The following is a 21,477-nucleotide window of genomic DNA, read 5'->3' on the forward strand; positions in this document are numbered from 1 at the left end:
AAGCACACGGGGCTCAAACCGGAGTGTTGCTGTGCTTCGCAGAAACTACCACCCGATCGGAAACGCGACCCACTGAGAAGATCCGTCGAGAAACTCAGTGGGTCGTTTCTGTGGGTTAATTCGCTCGTCAAGCCCTTCGTCGCAAGCGACGGGTTCGACTAGGACGGTGACCGGTGCTTGTGGTACCTAAAAGCACCGTTAATGGATCGGGAGGATCCGTAATGTCGTGTTTTGGGCGACGTCGACTATTAACCATTCGGTCTACAGGATCGGTTATGTAATTTCCAGCGGACACGACAAGAGGGTTCTCATGTCGTGCCGCTTTCTCAAAGTCATGATTTCATGTTGAGCCCGCAATGGACGTGCCTCAAGCTTGGGGTCAACAACCGCGCTGACTCACAGGGCACAAACACCGCGCGTATTTAGTCCGCGCATTCAACATTAAATCGTGATGTAATTTTTCAGCAATGCTTGTTATCGTGTATGTAATAGAATATAATAGAATAGTGTATATATATAATAGAATTTTAAATTATCTTCGAATTTTCAGCTGCTAATTAACTTTTTCGGTCATTAAGTTATTTGATAACATGCGAACACTGTTGCCACGTCTTGGTAGTACGTTGATCTCTATAGCGTTCAGTGGGTCGCGTTTCCGATCCGGTGGTAGATTCTACGAAGCACTGCTCTTGCTAGGGCCAGTGGTAGCAACACCTCCGGCTTGAGCCCCGGAAGCTCACCTACGCGTTAGGGTAAAGCTGATATAGCCTTTCAAGGCTATCAGCGTAGGTAGGATAAAAAAAAGCGTTCAAACAAATTTATTTTGGATAAGTCACTACTAAACTAACAAATTGTTTTAAACATGTGCTCGTCTAGTCGATTTAAAGAAAACATTGGTGAAACAGTTTTGAAATTCCAGTAAGTCACTCGCCGCTAACTTTCGCAGCAATTTCCTACGTGATCACAATCTAAGTTACCACATTAAGTTTATTCTGTACCTGACTTCATACATATTGAAATGGAAATTCACATTTCGCTACATACGCGATGTGGGAAACAAACAAGTGAGACTGCTTATTAAAACCAAAAGCCACAAGAACAAACCGGGCTGCTTTTAAAACAAATTTATTCATAATAATAAAACAATAATTGCACTTAACCATAACTATTAACTACACATTTATGTAATCAATTCAATAAAATCAAAACGATTTGTATTCATATAATAAATTACATATAATTATAAATTTATTATTACGTTAACTATAATACGCTCCCTGGCGGAATAGGTACTAATGTACATAACACAAATCAATGGCAATTTCTCGAGGAAGTTAAATTATTATTTTACATTGATGTAAAATAAAATTCATAATAAATCGTACGATACGATACGAAGCCGCGTCCGCGACGAGAACGGCCCGCACCTTTACTCCAAACTGATGTCATTGTTCCACATTATTTGTGTACATTCATGTGATAATCGCGCGAGAAGCTATCCGTGTCGGTGTGAGGGGGGCGAGGGGCGAGGGGCGCGGCGGACGCGACCGGTCTGGGCCACAGCACGACCCGGCACAACAAGCAACAACACCGCCGAGTCGATGCACACTGCACACTCATCACGCACCATCACAGTTTCTTCACGATGTCAAACTTGGACCTAAGGTCCATCGGCACTTTCTTAGGGTCGAACTTCTTCTTGGCGGCGAGATGTGCTCGCATCTCGGCCGCGGTCATCTGCAGGTTCAGCTTAGGAGGTTCGGTCGGCGACGGACTGTCCCGGGGCGCTTCGCTAGGCGGAGGGGTCTTTTCCGGCACCGGCACGTCCAAATCGGGCATCTGGTCCCCCGGAGCCGGTGCTATCACCAGCAGCTCGGCGTCATCAGGTCGCTCCTTGATGCGAGCTACCACTTGCTTGTGGGTCTCGCCGGCGATACTATGACCGTTCACTTCGAGGATGCGGTCTCCGCGCTTCAAGCCAGCGGTTTCTGCCGGAGAGCCATCGTCGACCTTACCGATGTACTGACCGGGTTTGCCTTTTTCTGCGTGCAAATTAAATCCGTAGCCGTCGAAGTCTGGCGTCTTCCGCACGTGGCACAGTCGTGGCTCGATGGCCGCCGACCCGTTCGCGGACATGTCGGTGGTCGGAGTACGCGCTAACAGTGCCGCGCGCTCTCGGGGACTGACAGCAGGCCGCCCGCGCCGCGCTCTCCTCGCTTGGAGCCTCGCCCCTCTCGCCGCGGGCGCACCTGCGAAGGCTGTCGTTGTTCAGGTGTGCGGGGCGCGGGGTGCGGGAGAGGACCGGTGCCGCCGCGGCCTCTTCCAGTGCGTACCGAATCGCCGCTGAAGCGCGAGCTGCCGTCGCGAGTGTTGTGCATAACCACGAGTTGCGGGTGCGGTGACATTAACGTATTTTCGGAATCAAGGGTGAGTAGCTCGAGACTTGAAGTTCGGGGGCTAAGGGTGATGTTGGACTGCAGATTTCAAGCAGTCCGACACGTCAGAACGGACGCACGCCGCCAAGGATCGAGGCCGCGCCGCTTTCCCGTATCCACGTCTGTGAATCGCACAAACTTACCCGAACGAAATCTAGAAAACGAACCGCCATTTAGGAGAGAGAAATTGTAACAGTTTCCCGTGTGAAACAGCCGGCCACATCGACTTGTGACGACCACATTCCTTTGTGTTGTATATTTTCCGTATCCGTGACAACGTATTACGTTGTTATCAGAATGCTAACGCATTAATACATCACGCGAACGTTTTAAGATAAACATATCGTAAACAAACGTGAATATTTAAAAAAAAATCAAAGAAAAACATTAACAAAATGATGTTGCAAGCTAATGAACGATAGATGGCGCTGGTAGGACGCTCACACACGGCCAATGCTTCGCCACGGTTGCCTGGCTCTAACCTGATAACACTGATTACAAATGACCAATGGTAAACACAAAACATCAGATAACAGCTATTCGTTAGGCCCTTAATCTTGGGTTACGAAAAATAGGAATTCGAAAGCAGGGACGACTGAATGGACTAATAGATTGAGTAACAGGACTTATGCAATGACGAATGGCTTGAATGGAATTGACAGTTAGAAGACGTATATGGAGTTCCTGTAGACAATACTAATGTGACTAATGCTGTGGAACAATTCATTAGTTGCAGCATATTGTTAAACTACAAATTAATATTCCATTGCCTAATTGAATAATGTTACAATAATTTTAAGCTATATATTTTGTATTCGTTTGGTCCTTACTTTTATTTTGGTTTCACTACAATTTTTATATTAATTATTGAAAAGGAAAAGTATTGAGTGAGTAAAATTTTGGCCAATTATCGAAAAAACGTCAACTGTCACTTAAATGTTATTTTATTTATTTAATCTATCTATTAATTATAAAAAATAATTTAATTTGGTAACACTAAAACTGGTCAATAGCTCTAAACAAATATACCTATAGAGAGAAAATCTTTTAACGAACAGAAGTGAGAAGATTATCTGTATAATGTTATCTTTGCTTATTTACATCTAGAACTTGACTTTTAGAACTATGAATACTATATTAATATTAAAACTATGCATAATTACATGTATGTTGATTTACTAGAGTTATTAATAAGAATGAATCTTGCGTATTGAATCAAGAGGAAGGACAAGAAAATATCGTGAACACTAAAGCTATTCTTTGGATAACCAAAAGTTCACATTTAAAACTACTACTTACCTACTTACTTTTTTTTTTTTATTGCTTAGGTGGATGGACGAGCTCACAGCCCACCTGATGTTAAGTGGTTACTGGAGCCCATAGACATCTACAACGTAAATGCGCCACCCACCTCGAGATATAAGTTCTAAGGTCTCAGTGTAGTTACGACGGCTACCCCACCCTTCGAACCGAAACGCATTACTGCTTCACGGCGGAAATAGGCGGGGTGGTGGTACCTACCCGTGCGGACTCCCAAGAGGTACTACCACCAGTGATTACGCAAATTATAATTTTGCGGGTTTGATTTTTATTACACGATGTTATTCCTTCACCGTGGAAGTCAACTACGTATACGGCTTAATCTCGGATTTTTTACTATAATTATCTTCATTCCGAAGTTTTAAGAAGCTATTAGTTCGTTCTGAAAAGAAATTCAAAAGAAATATCCTTTTTTTTAATATTGACGGTAGTTAACGATATATTGAAATGACGACGAATAAATAACGCCTTAGACGTCCGTGACGACAAAAACAGTAAAATGTTTCGAAACATCAGAAACATGATTAACTTAAGTAGTTAAATGTACTTTTAAGTCGTCGTGGCCTAAAGGATAAGACGTCCGGTGCATTCGTAGGTATGTAGCGATGCACCGGTGTTCGAATCCCGCAGGCGGGTACAAATTTTTCTATTGAAATACGTACTCAACAAATGTTCACGATTGACTTCCACGGTGAAGGAATAACATCGTGTAATAAAAATCAAACCCGCAAAAATTATAATTTGCGTAATCACTGGTGGTAGGACCTCTTGTGAGTCCGCACGGGTAGGTACCTACCACCGGTTTCAGCCGTGAAGCAGTAATGCGTTTCGGTTTGAAGGGTGGGGCAGCCGTTGTAACTGTACTGAGACCTTAGAACTTATATCTCAAGGTGGATGGCGCATTTACGTTGTAGATGTCTATGGGCTCCAGTAACCACTTAACACCTAAAAAAAATTTGCCTACAACTGAAGAAAACCTAAGAAATTACTAGAGAAACAAGTTGATTAACCTCTTCGCACATTCTCAAAATTATCCCTTTAAAAATGTTGCCTAATAAGCACTAAGTAACTCGTAAGTTTCGAAAAACTAACATATATAAAATACAAACCTTTCGAAATATAAAAACCGATAATAAATATGGCCTCATTCTACGTCAACTTTACAAATATTTACTGATTTATTACAAAACGAGTGTTAATATTAGATTTTCTGTTGCATTACAGAAAATAACCCTTAACATACTTTTGAAGTGGGTAATTCCTATAATTATCACATTTAATCCATAGTTCTGATAATTCACTTATCATTTCGGTTGTAAAGATCGAATCACACACGCCACAATAATGAGGTAAACAGTAATATTCATATCAGTATATTTCTCGAAGTATAAGTTAAAGAATGGAATAATATAGAAGCTTAATAAAGTTTTTTATAATGCTCAAATTGTCACCTCATTAAAGCGTCGTGGCACGAAAACCTATTTATCGATCGTGGCCGTCTGGTCAGAGGTAGATTTTTTTTTTATTGCTTGTATGGGTGGACGAGCTCACAGCCTACCTGGTGTTAAGTGGTTACTGGAGCCCATATACATTTAGAACGCAAATACGCCACCCACCTTGATATATAAGTTCTAAGATCTCAGCATAGTTACAACGGCTGCCCCTTCCTTCAAGCCGAAACGCATTACTGCTTCACGATAACCAACCCAGGCGACCGGGAATCGCAAAGTCACCGTTGCCTTAAGCATTTGCTACCGGATTGTCTTAATCCAGTTCCGTACTTTTAGGGACTCCAAGCACCGGTCACCGTTCTCGTAAAACCCGACGAATTCGACCATAAAGTTTGACGTGCTACCTAGCCCATAGACACAAACCACTGAGTTTCTCGGCGGATCGTCTCAATGGGTCACAATACCGATCCGGTGGTAGATTCAGTTGAGCACTGCTCTTGCTAGGGTCAGTATTAGCAAGTTCTCTCAGGTTGAGCCCGTGAGCTCACTATTCACACTATACAGCTATTTGGAATAGCCCCTTAGGCTATCATCGATTAGGTAGTGAAGGACCGAAAAAACCTAAAAAGGAAAGGAACTTATACAAACTTCTTACCAAAATAATAAGAGTTTGTTCTTTTTGTATTCATGTATAAACCTACACCAAAACATAAATTGTTATTTTTGTCAATCGTCGGATATTTTTGTTAACTTAATACAATGTATTTCATACAATATGTAGATAGTTTAAACACGCAACATATCCTTCTTACGATAACATACAGAGATAAATACATCCTGTGTAGCGAATGATTTGTATTAACGCAAATTTTGAAGCGAAACATAATATTGAATACCGATTACGAATTCATTTTCAAAATCTCAATTAAATTAGTCTTCATCCCATCTCGTTTAATTCGATTTCATATAATTCAATTTACTATACAGCTTATAATATGTAATTTAAATTCAATAATTCATTTTTTACTGGTAGTAGGACCGCTTGTGAGTCCGCAAGGGTAGCTACCAACACCCTGCCTATTTTAGCCCTGAAGCAGTAATGCGTTTCGGTTTAAAAGGTGGGGCAGCCGTTGTAACTATATTGAGACCTTAAAACTCATATCTCATGGTGGGTGGCGGCATTTATGTTATAAATGTCAATGGATTCCAGTAACCACTTAACCATCTGGTGGACTCTCACAGTCCACCCATCAATGCAAAAAGAAACATGCCTAGGTCGTCGAATACTGCTTACTACTCCAAGAGACGGGTCAAGAGTGCCATCAGCGGTGGCTGCGATAAGAGCTTATTGTGACGTATCGTTGTCATAATGAATGGAATCGTAATCTAGATTTGCCACATAATCGGATGAATGCAATATTTGCCACCACTGACTTCTTAGCTGAGAGTAGAACCACATGTGCTGACTTATAAATTATAAGTGGTTATAAGTAACATGTGGTTATAAGTTATAATGCGACCCTACTAACAATATAAAATTCCAATCAAGACCCCCGAAGTGTCTCCAGTAATCGGCTTTTGATAATATACACACCAAATAATTTATTAATTATATTAAATGACCTTAAACAGTCATAACATTTTAAGTACTTAGACAATAATGTAAAGATATCGAAATACCGAAAATGTATTTTTACCATTATAAATCAATGTACTGAGTGCCTCTGTGATAGTTATTATTGTTAATTAAAGTTAATTCTCCGAATGAATTAAATGTAAATCTATTAGAATCAAAGCTTTACTGGTGGTAGGACCTCTTGTGAGTCCGCACGGGTAGGTACCACCACCCTGCCTATGTCTGCCGCGAATCCGTGAAGCGCTAATGCGTTTCGGTTAAAAGGGCGGGGCAGCCGTTGTAACTATACTGAGACCTTAGAACTTACATCTCAAGATGGGTGGCGCATTTACGTTGTAAATGTCTATGGGCTCCAGTAACCACTTAACACCAGGTGGGCTGTGAGCTCGTTCACCCATCTAAGCAATAAAAAAAAAGCTTAGCAAAGTTACGGTAAATAAATACACGTAACTATATATACATATATAGGTAGGTACTAATGGAGGCAAGCGTTGAATGAATTCCAAATATTTGCGTACCGGTTTTAATAAGTCGTTACGTGACAAGGTCGACTTGAATACCTTTAAAACGAATTAAAATAACGGACGTTGATTTGATTTTAATCATTTAAAACTAATGATGGGTTTAAAGGAATAGTTGTCTAAAACAAAAAAAAATGTTTTGTTCACATTTGCAACGAAGTATATCTTCTTAGTAGTATGTCTTCGACACTAACCGCAAATACAATCAATGAAATGATGAATACAACCTCTTCTATAAATTAAGAGATCGCTTTTAGCGACAAGACCGCCTATTGTACAAATATATCTGCTTTTTGACTGTTTTTGAATGTAAATTGTGTTTTAGTGTGCAATAAAGCGTATTATCTCTACCCCTCTAAGCCCTTTATAATTACCTACATACTCTATTGTGCTCAAGGCAATTCCTTACAAATCACAAAGCTCATTTAAAAGTATTATGTGAAAGTAAACTTAAATAAACAAAACAACTTTCACGATGATTTTAATATAGAAAATTCTCGCATACTAATGTGAATACGTCTTAATGTGATTGACGGGATTCTTATCAAAATTTTAATTTTTGAATTCGTATTTAATTTATGCTTTCTGCTTCATCCAAATCAATCCAGACAGACAAGTTGGAAATCCTCTAGGAATCTCTTAAAGTAAGCCGAACTAATTGTCATTTCAATAATATTTTAGATCATTATCTCGCTGTAGAAGTTAACCTATAGACGGCAGGTTTCGTTAAGATCAGAATTTCGTTTTCTTTTCTTGTCTTCAGAAGGCAGACTTAAAAATTTATCTATACTAATATTATAAAGAGGAAAGATTTGTTTGTTTGTTTGTTTCGAATAGGCTCCGAAACTACTGGACCGATTTGAAAAATTATTTTTTCATTAGAAGCCGACATTGTCCCTGATGAGCATAGGGTACTTTTTTTAAAAAAAAAATTATTTTATTTTTTTGTTTTCATGTGTGTTTTAATATTTCCGAAGCGAAGCGAGGGCGGGTCGCTAGTGTAATTTAAAATTGAACTTTTTTTACTCGAAAATTTTGTCTCACTAACTCGCTACGACTTTTTCCCCCCTACCTATGCTGATAGCCTTGAGAGGCTATTTCAGCTACGCCCTAACATGTCGGTGAGCTCACTGGGCTCAAACCTGACGACGTTGCTAACACGAACCCTAGCAAGAGCCGTGCTTCGCAGAATCTACCACCGCATCGGAAGATCCGGCGAGAAACTCAGTATGATTCCAATACACAATAAATATCAAATGGAACTATTCAGACAAAAAGTCAAACGCATTTAATATTTTATGAGGTCATTTATAGGTACGATGATATTTACTTTAGCGAAACCTTACTAGGCTATTTAAATGGAATAATAAGAAACCCTTTGAAAAATGCATTTGAAATGTCCCCCAACACGGTTTACGTTTTTCGAACATTCCTTAGGAATTACGTGTACAGATTGGCATGTGGCATGATCGTCAACTGTCCTTGTCATTCTTACGAAATAAGCAAGCGTGCGAACGGGCTGACACGCTAGCTTGAAACTTCATATACATATTTCCTTTCGTCTATCTATAAAAAATTAGCGTTACTTAGACACTGCTATTTACTTATCAACTACTATTTTAAATGCACTATATTTGTAGATGAAGCTCCGTTGGACATTACAACACGAACGCCATTAAAATGTATGTCCTTTATAAACAGTAACAAATACCTGTATATTTTATTGTATTTCTTTAACCCTTTTAGTGCTGAGCTTATTTTGACTTAATATGCAAAAATTGCTATAGATTTTTTGTAAAAAAAGTACCTTATATAATACTTTAACTTAAAAAAATACAAAAATCAATGCTAAATTAACAGCAAAACAATTTTAAATTGTCTTATAAATATTATTAACTTATTAAAAACGTTATAAATGTGTGCGCTAAGACACGACCGTACAGGTCGATACATAATACATATTAAACTGGGCTATAGTCGACGGATCCTCCCGATCCACTAACGGTGCTCTTAGGTACTTCAAGCACCGGTTACCGCTCTCGTCGAACCCGTCGCTTGCGACGAAGGGCTCGACGAGTAAATTAACCCTCAGACACAGCCCACTGAGTTTCTCGCCGAATCTTCTCAGTGGGTCGCGTTTCCGATCCGGTGGTAGATTCTGCGAAGCACGGCTCTTGCTAGGGTTCGTGTTAGCAACGTCGTCGGGTTTGAGCCCCGTGAGCTCACCTACTAGTTAAGGTTGCGCTGGAATAGCCTCTCAAGGTCACCAGCTTAGGTAGGAAAAAAAAAAGCTATAGGTAGTCGGTATTCCGATTCTCCGCAGTTTATACAGAGTCGATCTATCGACGGTTCGCGCTAGCATTAGCTAGCTAGCTAGCTAGCAAAGCATTAGCTAGTCACATTTCCCAGACGCTCTGAAAGTCTTATCCGTTAAGCCCTGACGACTTCAATGCGTATACAATTTCCGTGATGCCATTTGACCGGCAATCATTTATTTATCGATAAATATTTTACAATTGAAACAGGTTTTCATTCACGGTAACAATGTAATAGCTATTGTGCAATGATAATTAATAAATGATTCAGTAACGCAACGCGTTGCATACTTTCAAAACACACAAATGTTTTGAAGTAAAAATGTTTCTGCTGCAATGCATTCGAATGTTTTGATTATTAGAACTAACTGTTAATTAAACAATACGCACATTCATTCCTGTGTTTTTTTTTTATTGCTTAGTTGGGTGGACGAGCTCACAGTCCACCTGGTGTTAAGTGGTAACTGGAGCCCATAGATATCTACAACGTAAATGCGCCACCCACCTTGAGATATAAGTTCTAAGGTCTCAAGTATAGTTACAACGGCTGCCCTACCCTTCAAACCGAAACTCATCGTGGTGGTACCTACCCGTGCGGACTCACAAGAGGCCCTACCACCAGTAAAAAGCTACAACCTGTGTAGCTACAACCTACAACCTTTTGGGTTTTGACCTCGTATGTTGCTTTCTATTTCGCTATATCTCTTGATGTGCGAGAATAATAATTACCTTCTTCTTCTCAATCGTGTCACTCTTGACAGATTAGTCGTAATCGTCATGTAGTGTTGGAAGGGGCAGACTTGATGCGTCTCACGATGCCCCGCCATCTCTCCCTGCTCGAAGTCATTCTACTGCACTAATTTAGAGGATCTCCCAATGGCCAAGCTTCGCAGGTGTAAATGACAACTAGTTTTACAGTTGGACCATTTATTTTTGTTGCGGAGAAACTTAGAACTGATGATTTTATTATAGACATATAAATATCTGTGTACTACGACCATCCTAGTCTTTTTATCCGATCGCGACTTTATAACGCAAAGCCGCCTTTGCCCGAAACATGTCTTGTCGGATCCCCTTGATTCACGCTCAGTGCTTTTATGTCTCGTCGATTACGACGAAGAGTTAGACAAGCGAACTAACCCATTGACACAGCCCACTCAGTTTCCCGCCGGATTTTCTCAGTGGGTCGCGATTCCAAGCCGGCTATAGATTCTGCGAAGCACTGCTCTTGCTAGGGCTAGCAAAGCAAGTGTTAGCAAATTCTCTCAGATTGAGCCCATGAGCTCACCTACCCACCCGTCCGGGCGTAGCTGGAATAGCCTCTTAGGCTACGAGCGAAGAGGTAGGGAAAAAAATTACGTCTTTTCTAGCATCTCTTTCCGTGGTTTCTCCCGCTGATACTGGTTAGCCACCACCGAACCACTTCGAGTATACCAGATCGCGACTAGCTGAGTAGGAAATCAATAACATGCTTAAAGAACTAACTACATGGCATTTTCAAAAGGACCTATTGCTATTTAATCAAAACCTGCAATGGTTACTGGGTTGTCTTCTATTAAATCTACATATTTATGTAGGTATCTGTCTATATATCTAAAAGAAAGTCGTGTTAGTTACACTATTTATAACTCAAGAACGGCTAAACTGATTTGACTGAATATTGGTGGGGAGGTAGCTTAGAACCAGGAGAAGGACTTTTATCACGTTCCCGTGGGGCGTGACATAAAACGTGGTATAACAAAACGCAACTGACAGCTAAACGTAATGTAGTATATGGTTAATTATAGTAGAATTTTGAAGTTGACCGATTGATGTGTTTGTTTCGAGTTTCTATTGGCTTATTGTGCCGAGATAGGTAATCATTGAGATAGCCATGCCGCGACCAACACGATCCAGTCTTTCCCGACGAAGCCGTAATGCAACTAGGGTTCGAAACATTGCGAGTGAAAGGACCGAAGAAGAACAAGAAAATATAATACTAATAACAACAACTAAAATACATGTCCAATAAAGTATCATTACAATACTTGCTTTTTTAATTTACATTAATTATCCAAATAAAAAATTGACCTTTGATAAAATCAAAAGTCTGCTCATTTATTGCCTCTAAGGCGGAATAAAGTTCGCCGGGTCACCTAGTCTACATATATCTAATAAAATATAGATTATTTTAGAATTTTTCTAGGGTCGTATTGTGATTGTATAGTCCAATAATTATTTTACGTACAGGCATTTGGCATGATTTTCACAATAAGCGTATCCTATTTATCCATAATACGCTTAACGGTTTCACGTCCGGTTCCTTCCGGCACCGTAACGGCTCGGTTCCGCTACGTCGGGCAATGTTGTCGGTTATTTGTAATTTTTTGTTGATGAATATTTTTGAAAATAATCTATTTATATAAAAATGAATTGCTGTTTGTTACTCTCACCGTCAGGTGGGCCGTATGCTCGTATGCCTACAAGGGCAATAAAAATATAAAAAAAGAATCTCGCTAAAGCTCGAGAACGGCTGGATCGATTTGGCTAATTTTGGTCTTGAATTATTTGTGGAAGTCCAGAGAAGGCTTAAAAGGTAGATAAATATAAACATGCTCGGAATTAAATCTATAGATATATATATAAAATGAATTGCTATTCGTTAGTCTCGCTAAAACTCGAGAACGGCTAGACCGATTTGGCTAATTTTGGTCTTGAATTATCAGTGGAGGTCCAGAAAAGGTTAAAAAGGTAAGTAAATATAAAAATGCTCGGAATTAAATAAAACTAACAATTTTGTTTTTCCTTTGATATGTCGCCCGTCGGACGGATTCCTTTTGTTGGTTTTTAAGTTTATTTTATACAAAAGCTTAGGTCTTTTATTTATCGATTGAGGCACTACGAAGTCTGCGGGTCAGCTAGTTGTTGAATATTTTAAAACTCATATCCGATCTATTCGCGTTCGTGGAGACTATAATTTCCTGTAACAGTCACTCCGCCTTACAGGACCTCTGAAGCAGCACCACGGACTCCAAGAACATCTCCTCATCGAAGTTCAAGTCAACTTATTATTGATCAACGTGGTTGATTAATAATATGGATATTTGTACTAATTACTAATCTATACTTAATATTATAAAGCTGATGAGTTTGTTTGTTTGAACGCGCTAATCTCAGGAACTACTTGTCCTATTTGAAAAATTATTTCAGTGGGCTATATAAGCCCATATAATGAGGAAGACTATAGGCTATATAATACCACCAATAAGACCAATACACGTGGAGCACCAATAAAGAATGTTTCAAAATATTTACACTTTCTACGTAAATGAAGTGGGAGGTAAAATTTAGCGTTATGCCAAACTAACTAACTATTCCACGCGGACGGAGTCGCGGGCAAAAGCTAGTTGCTTATATTCTCTGCCAATGCGATCTAGGTGTTACATGATAATAAAACTATTCACTTATTTTATGTATTAAGACATTCTTTACTAGTGAACCAGGTATGGTCTGGAGAGTACTTTTCTTAGGTGCATTGGTTTAGTTAACATTCCGATAGAGGCACCCGTCACGTGCGGACGTGCTCATCGTCCACTCGATCGCCCGGTCTTTGTTCGCCCGGCTTTTGTTAGCCCGGCCATTGTTCGCGCGGCCTGTGTTCGTGATACATCTGCCGACCAAGTGTGTTTCCTGGAAGCTTTTATTTGTTTTGTTTTAGTTATTTTTGTGTTCGTGGAACATTTGCCGACAAAGTGTTTTCCTGCAAGTATTTATTTGTTTTGTTTCTTTTTGTAATTTCTGTTTTGTTGTGCTTTTTCTTTGTCCTGTAGTAATCGCGCCGCATTGCCACCTGTGTCCAATAGAACCGCTCAGGTCCGAGAAGTTGGGGCCTCGCCGCAAGGCGAGTGTTTTCAAGACCCGGGGCCGCCCCACCTGGGTACTCAGCGATCATGGACGCTGTATTCGCGGAATTCCTCCGACTTCGCCACCCACAGCTCGCCTCAGAGTTTCTGGCCTTCAAGGCCAATCACACTGCGAGCCCTCTCGAGGACTCCGCCGCGCTCGCTGCTCCTGCGTCGCCTGTACCTGCGTGCAGAGCTTCTGCATTGAGCACCGCAGCCTCTGTCGTGCCTGCCGCTCCCGTGTCGCCTATACTGGCGAGAAAAGCTGCTGCGTCGTCCGCCGTGACCATCGTTTCAGCTGAGCGATCATCCGCGGCCTCCGTCGCGCCCTCTAAAACACCTACACTTGCTCGTAGGTCGCCTGCACCCGCCTCCTCGTGCTCCGACTCTGACTCGGACATGGAGGTCGACCTCGCCCCCGCCTCATCGACGGATGGATTCACCCTGGTACAGAAGGGTAAGAAGCGTGCCGCGGAGTCTCGAGCTCCCGCGGCCGCTAAAATTAGCAAAGCCGTGAACGCGTCGCGCCCCCGCCCTCAGACTCCAGTTGCGCCCCCAGCCCGTGCCACTCCGTCGCCGCGTCCGGTGGCACAAAATAAAACCCAGACCCCTCCCCCGGTTATCCTTCAGGAGAAGGCAGCTTGGGATCGAGTTTGCCTGGCCCTTAAGGCCAAAAATATAAATTTCACGAATGCCCGTAACCTCGCGAACGGCATTCAAATTAAGGTTCAAACACCCGACGACCATAGGGCCCTCTCTTCTTACCTCCGTAAGGAACGTATAAGTTTCCATACTTATACGCTCCAGGAGGAGCGCGAACTCCGCGTTGTAATACGCGGAATCCCTAAAGAGTTAGATGTAGAGCTCGTCAAGGCCGATCTGTTAGAACAGGGCTTTCCAGTGAATTCTGTGCACCGTATGCACACCGGTCGCGGTAGGGAGCCATATAATATGGTTCTAGTCACCCTCCAGCCTACCCCCGAGGGTAAGAAAATCTTCAACACACAGACCGTCTGTAGGCTCTCCGGTATCGCCATCGAAGCCCCCCATAAAAAAGGCACTCCTAGCCAGTGCCATAACTGTCAATTGTACGGGCACTCTTCCCGTAACTGTCACGCGCGCCCCCGATGTGTTAAGTGTTTGGGCGATCACGCCACGGCCCTCTGCGCTCGCGACCAACAAACCGCGACGGAACCGCCTAGCTGCGTCCTGTGTCGAACACAGGGTCACCCCGCGAATTACCGTGGTTGCCCCCGAGCCCCTAAAATAAATCGCCGCGTCGCCCGCCAAAACCGCCTCCGAGCTTCCGGCCCAGACATCAAAGCCTCGGCACCCTCTGCGTCGCAGGCTAAGCCAGCGTTCGTTCCGGCGGCGGTGCCCAGTTTCTCGGCCTGGGCAAAACCGCTGCCGTACACGAACACGGCTACAACTCCCTCCTCCGCGATTCGTCCCGCCCCCACGACTCGTCCCTCTCCCGCGACTTGCCCTCCGACCGCGTCCGAAAATCTCGCTTTAGCGATCGACTTCTTTCAGTCGATCAACTTTGAGCGCGTTAACGCTTTGGGCGACGCCATTCGCGCTGCCTCCACTGCACAACACTTTATCGCCGTTGTGCAGGAATACGCCGACGTATACGCGTCATTAAATACGTACGTCCTCCCCTCACTCCGCCGGTAATCAATGGCGTATATAAGTAGAATAAAGCCCCTATCCGTAACGATAGGATTTTTTAACGCTTACGGTCTCGCAAATCAACGTGATCAGGTTTCTGACTTTTTGCGTGACCATCAAATTGATATCTTTTTAGTGCAGGAGACCCTACTTAAGCCCGCGCGCCGTGACCCTAAAATCGCGAACTATAACATGGTCAGGAACGACAGGCTCTCTGCCCGTGGTGGTGGTACCGTCATTTACTATAGAAGAGCCCTGCATTGCGTCCCGCTCGATCCTCCCGCGCTCGCTAATATCGAAGCATCAGTGTGCCGAATCTCACTGACGGGACACGCGCCGATCGTTATCGCGTCCGTTTATCTTCCACCGGATAAGATCGTTCTAAGCAGTGATATCGAGGCGCTGCTCGGTATGGGGAGCTCTGTCATTCTGGCGGGCGACCTAAATTGTAAACACATCAGGTGGAACTCACACACCACAACCCCGAATGGCAGGCGGCTTGACGCGTTAGTCGATGATCTCGCCTTCGATATCGTCGCTCCGCTAACCCCGACTCACTACCCGCTAAATATCGCGCATCGCCCGGATATACTCGACATAGCGTTATTAAAAAACGTAACTCTGCGCTTACACTCGATCGAAGTAGTTTCAGAGTTAGATTCAGACCACCGTCCCGTCGTTATGAAGCTCGGTCGCGCTCCCGATTCCGTTCCCGTCACGAGGACTGTGGTGGATTGGCACACGCTGGGCATCAGCCTGGCTGAATCTGATCCACCATCGCTCCCGTTTAACCCGGACTCTATCCCGTCTCCTCAGGATACCGCTGAAGCCATAGACATCTTAACGTCACACATCACCTCGACATTAGATAGGTCATCGAAACAAGTTGTAGCGGAGGACTTCCTTCACCGCTTCAAATTGTCCGACGATATTAGGGAACTCCTTAGAGCTAAGAACGCCTCGATACGCGCCTACGACAGGTATCCTACAGCGGAAAATCGTATTCGAATGCGTGCCCTACAACGCGACGTAAAGTCTCGCATCGCCGAAGTCCGAGATGCCAGATGGTCTGATTTCTTAGAAGGACTCGCGCCCTCCCAAAGGTCTTACTACCGCTTAGCTCGTACTCTCAAATCGGATACAGTAGTAACTATGCCCCCCCTCGTAGGCCCCTCAGGCCGACTCGCGGCGTTCGATGATGACGAAAAAGCAGAGCTGCTGGCCGATACATTGCAAACCCAGTGCACGCCCAGCACTCAATCCGTGGACCCTGTTCATGTAGAATTAGTAGACAGTGAGGTAGAACGCAGAGCCTCCTTGCCACCATCGGATGCATTACCACCCGTCACCCCGATAGAAGTTAAAGACTTGATCAAAGACCTACGTCCTCGCAAGGCTCCCGGTTCCGACGGTATATCTAACCGCGTTATTAAACTTCTACCCGTCCAACTCATCGTGATGTTGGCATCTATTTTCAATGCCGCTATGGCGAACTGTATCTTTCCCGCGGTGTGGAAAGAACCGGACGTTATCGGTATACATAAACCCGGTAAACCAAAAAATCATCCGACGAGCTACCGCCCGATTAGCCTCCTCATGTCTCTAGGCAGACTGTATGAGCGTCTGCTCTACAAACGCCTCAGAGACTTCGTCTCATCCAAGGGCATTCTCATCGATGAACAATTCGGATTCCGTACAAATCACTCATGCGTTCAATAGGTGCACCGCCTCACGGAGCACATTCTTGTGGGGCTTAATCGACCAAAACCGTTATACACGGGAGCTCTCTTCTTCGACGTCGCAAAAGCGTTCGACAAAGTCTGGTACAATGGTTTGATTTTCAAACTATTCAACATGGGCGTGCCGGATAGTCTCGTGCTCATCATACGGGACTTCTTGTCGAACCGCTCTTTTCGATATCGAGTCGAGGGAACCCGCTCCTCCCCACGACCTCTCACAGCTGGAGTCCCGCAAGGCTCTGTCCTCTCACCCCTCCTATTTAGCTTATTCGTCAACGATATTCCCCGGTCGCCGCCGACCCATTTAGCTTTATTCGCCGACGACACGACTGTTTACTATTCTAGTAGAAATAAGTCCCTAATCGCGAAGAAGCTTCAGAGCGCAGCCCTAGCCCTAGGACAGTGGTTCCGAAAATGGCGCATAGACATCAACCCAGCGAAAAGTACTGCGGTGCTATTTCAGAGGGGAAGCTCCACACGGATTTCCTCCCGGTTTAGGAGGAGGAATCTCACACCCCCGATTACTCTCTTTAGACAACCCATACCCTGGGCCAGGAAGGTCAAGTACCTGGGCGTTACTCTGGATGCACCGATGACATTCCGCCCGCATATAAAATCAGTCCGTGACCGTGCCGCGTTTATTCTCGGTAGACTCTACCCCATGATCTGTAAGCGGAGTAAAATGTCCCTTCGGAACAAGGTGACACTTTACAAAACTTGCATAAGGCCCGTCATGACTTACGCGAGTGTGGTGTTCGCTCACGCGGCCCGCACACACATAGACACCCTCCAATCCCTACAATCCCGCTTTTGCAGGTTAGCTGTCGGGGCTCCGTGGTTCGTGAGGAACGTTGACCTACACGACGACCTGGGCCTCGAATCAATTCGGAAATACATGAAGTCAGCGTCGGAACGATACTTCGATAAGGCTATGCGTCATGATAATCGCCTTATCGTTGCCGCCGCTGACTACTCCCCGAATCCTGATCATGCAGGAGCCAGTCACCGTCGACGCCCTAGACACGTCCTTACGGATCCATCAGATCCAATAACCTTTGCATTAGATGCCTTCAGCTCTAATACTAGGGGCAGGCTTAGGGACCCCGGTAACCGTACTCGTCGAACTCGACAAAGAGGTCGACGTGCAACCTAACCCATGCATCAGCCCGCTGAGTTTCTCGCCGGATCTTCTCAGCGGGTCGCGATTCCGATCCGGTAGTAGATTCATTCGCGAAACAATTGCTCTTGAGTTGTTAGGTCTCCTTCGGAGGCGCTCGGGCAGTTGTTAGCAAATCCCACCCCTCTTGGCTGAGCCTTTGCTCGCCCACCTGTCCTGGTGAAACTGGAAAGGCCTTCGGGCCATCAGTAAACATTTAATCATAAAAAAATAAATAAAAAAAAATGGTTTAGTTAACACAAATACAATATACAAATCATCATTTTCTGATTACCAAGTTTTGCAAGTATATTTTTTTTTATTGCTTAGATGGATGGACGAGCTCACAGCCCACCTGATGTTAAGTGGTTACTGGAGCCCATAGACATCTACAACGTAAATGCGCCACCCACCTTGAGATATAAGTTGTAAGGTCTCAGTATAGTTACAACGGCTGCCCCACCCTTCAAACCGAAACGCATTACTGCTTCACGGCAGAAATAGGCAGGGCGGTGGTACCTACCCGCGCGGACTCACAACAGGTCCTACCACCAGTAATTACGCAAATTATAATTTTGCGGGTTTCACTTTTATTACACGATGTTATTCCTTCACCGTGGAAGTCAATCGTGAACATTTGTTGAGTACGTATTTCATTAGAAAAATTGGTACCCGCCTGCGGGATTCGAACACCGGTGCATCGCTTCAACACGAATGCACCGGACGTCTTATCTTTTAGGCCACGACGACTTTGAAATGAATATTTTTAATGGGTTTTTTTTAAACTTGTACTTAAACATTTTTTTCGTTTATAAATTTCATTTTTCGTATGTTCAACCAACAAACACGCCTTTATATAATGGTTTCATTGATTTCAAGAATTCGCTATCTTTCATTATTAATCTTATGTGATCGAATCGTATTACACAGAACGAAGCCTATTAATGTAAATAAGTAGCTGTTATCATTTCAATCTTGTGTTTAGTTTAGATACGATTTTATATTTATAAATAGCTTTTTTCAAAATAAATGTTACTCGCTTGAGTGCTATGAAAATATTATTGTCAATGTTAATGGCAAACGACACCGATTGACTTTGAAAACGGTGAAATATTGGAAACTAGCGACCCGCCCTCGCTTCGCTTCGGAAACTGTAATTTATTATTGATTTCTCCACTATTTAATGGATGTTATTATACATATAAACCTTCCTCTTCAATCACTCTATCTATTAAAAAAAAAACCGCATCAAAATCCGTTGCGTAGTTTTAAAGATTTAAGCTTACATAGGGATATAGAGACGGACAAAGAAAGCAACTTTGTTTTATACTATGTAGTGATGTCGAAATAATAATAAAATGAAAAGAATAAACGCAAGATTAAATCGTAAATGTGGTTTTAGGGATCCATACTAATCGGGTCAAAAGCCCTTTGGTTTTAGCGACAGGTTTCTCTTGATACGCGACATTTATCTCTGTAATTAAAGATCCGTTTTATTTGGTATTAGGTATTCGGTATTATTCATATAGGTATTGGTATTCGGTATTATAATTCGATGTTTTTAATTGACCTTCAATGAAGTTTATCCCGTTCGAATAACTGAAGAAGTTTTATTGTTATGATATTTTTTCCAAATTTTAAACTTTGAATGACTCTCCTGCAAAGTTGCAAGAATGACGCTTAAGTCAAATTACCTTTCAACCCTCGATATGATAAATGGGTTCCACATAGCCTAAGCAGGATTAAACTAAGCATTAGTCGAATCATTACGTGCGTCTCTATAAGAACTAAAATAAATATATTTCTCGAATGGTTTCTTTGATACTGTCTTATAAGTACACTTCAGTGTGCGCGAGTTTTTTAACGTTCTCGATAGCGTAAAAGTTAACTCATAATTGTATGCAGTTGGAACAGCGCCCCTAGCGGCAAACGTACACAAACGTTCCAACTCCATACAAATTCGAGTCAACTTTCACGTTATCGAGAACGTTAAAAACTCACACTAAGTCGACCCGTATGTTCAATACTATCGACAATTTCAAGATAATTTAAGTATTTTTTTAACTCATTACGAGCACCGAACTACTTGCGTGAATGTTTGAAATTCCAATCCTAACCAAACGCGTCCTTAACAATATTCATGCAACACGATTAACTGTTTTTAGTAAAACAAGCTTATTACAAGCGCAATGAGACTCCTAGATAGGAATTTTATGTCTAGTTCTACTATTTGAGTCAAAACAAGTTTGTCTTGTTACATACCAGATTTGTTATTTGATTCGAAAATCGTATGTAATATTCTGTTGCTTTTTTTGAAGTGAAACTTCTTTAGAATCGTTGGGTGCGATTTCAAACTCGATGAAACGAAAAAATGAAACGTGAAGTTAAAATATCAATTCACAGAGGGCGCTACCTCATACTATAAAAGATGATTTACAATTATTTCTATTTAGTTTGTTAACAACAGATGTCGCTGCACGTAAATTCAACAATTCCTGAATCGCGATGACGAGATGTTACACAGTTGATAGACGTTCTCGTATTTCTCTTACTAAATCAAACTAACCTGGTGTAGAGAAACCGTGATCATGTTGGCAGTTCCCCACGGTGAGACTGCTCCATTACACTGTGGAGTGGTTGGTGGTTGACCCTTGCGATTATCTTTATTTTTATTATGGGTTTCACTTCGTGTGTGACTTGCACACTAGTGATGTGAACCGATTACAATTTCTGGCTCCGGTTTATTACCGGTTTTTTTCTCAAAAAACCGGTTTTTTTAGGTATTTTTAGGTTTTTTCCATAAAAACTAAATAATCACTAAATAAAACAAATTTACGTGCAAACGAAGAGTTTTCTTCATACAATTAATTGGGTGAACATATTTTATATAGGCTTTTAATGATCATATTTATATTATACAATAATAAAAAGCTTTTTAATTTTTTTTGATGAAATTTGATGCAAGAAGCATATTTCGTTCACTGCGTCACCAGACCACAGGCGTCATCCAGAAGCCTGCTCCTTCTGGATGTTAGCACGTACCCCGACGTCGAAAACATACGTTTGGAAGGCACAGAACAGAAGGCACAGTTGCTAGGACTGATAGGTATTTAAATGCTATTTTGTTTAAAGGCCTTAAATGAGTATTGCTCATTCAAAAAGTGCCAGCAATTTCGGTGTGGTTTCCTGTGGCGGCTTCAGTCTCAATATACAAACGCACTATATTCACTGCGGCCGCTGTGGCGTTCGGAATATCCCGTTTTCGCGAAAGCAAAAAATCCATAATACCAGGCTTTTTAAAATTGTTTGTGGTTTCTTCTGGCTGTTCCGATGATAAAGCGAGTTGAAAATT

The 21,477-nt window shown here is 42.5% G+C and overlaps 2 protein-coding genes across 7 annotated transcripts in view; one reads left to right on the forward strand and one right to left on the reverse strand.

The window, feature by feature from the left end:
• Positions 1–1,109: 1,109 nt before the first annotated feature.
• Positions 1,110–2,185, reverse strand: LOC114248701 (Na(+)/H(+) exchange regulatory cofactor NHE-RF2). The gene has a single exon (XM_028182059.2). The coding sequence runs from the start codon at positions 2,134–2,136 to the stop codon at positions 1,630–1,632; it is 507 nt and encodes a 168-aa protein (XP_028037860.2). The 5' UTR covers positions 2,137–2,185; the 3' UTR covers positions 1,110–1,629.
• Positions 2,186–2,291: 106 nt separating this feature from the next.
• LOC114248702 (epidermal growth factor receptor kinase substrate 8) overlaps positions 2,292–21,477 on the forward strand; it is a 61,551-nt gene continuing 42,365 nt past the window's right edge. For all 6 annotated transcript variants that reach the window (XM_028182060.2, XM_089739764.1, XM_089739763.1 and 3 more), the window contains exon 1: positions 2,292–2,427. The gene's annotated coding sequence lies outside the window, so the exon portion shown is untranslated. The remainder of the gene's footprint in view (positions 2,428–21,477) is intronic.

The sequence above is a fragment of the Bombyx mandarina genome, chromosome A1 (genome assembly GCF_030267445.1).
Source record: "Bombyx mandarina strain Sakado chromosome A1, ASM3026744v2".
In the NCBI taxonomy this organism is placed as follows: Eukaryota; Metazoa; Arthropoda; class Insecta; order Lepidoptera; family Bombycidae; genus Bombyx; species Bombyx mandarina.

Coding starts and splice junctions, on each gene's coding strand:
- LOC114248701 (XM_028182059.2), bottom strand. CDS start 2,136: ATGTCCGCGAACGGGTCGGCGGCCATCGAGCCACGACTGTGCCACGTG.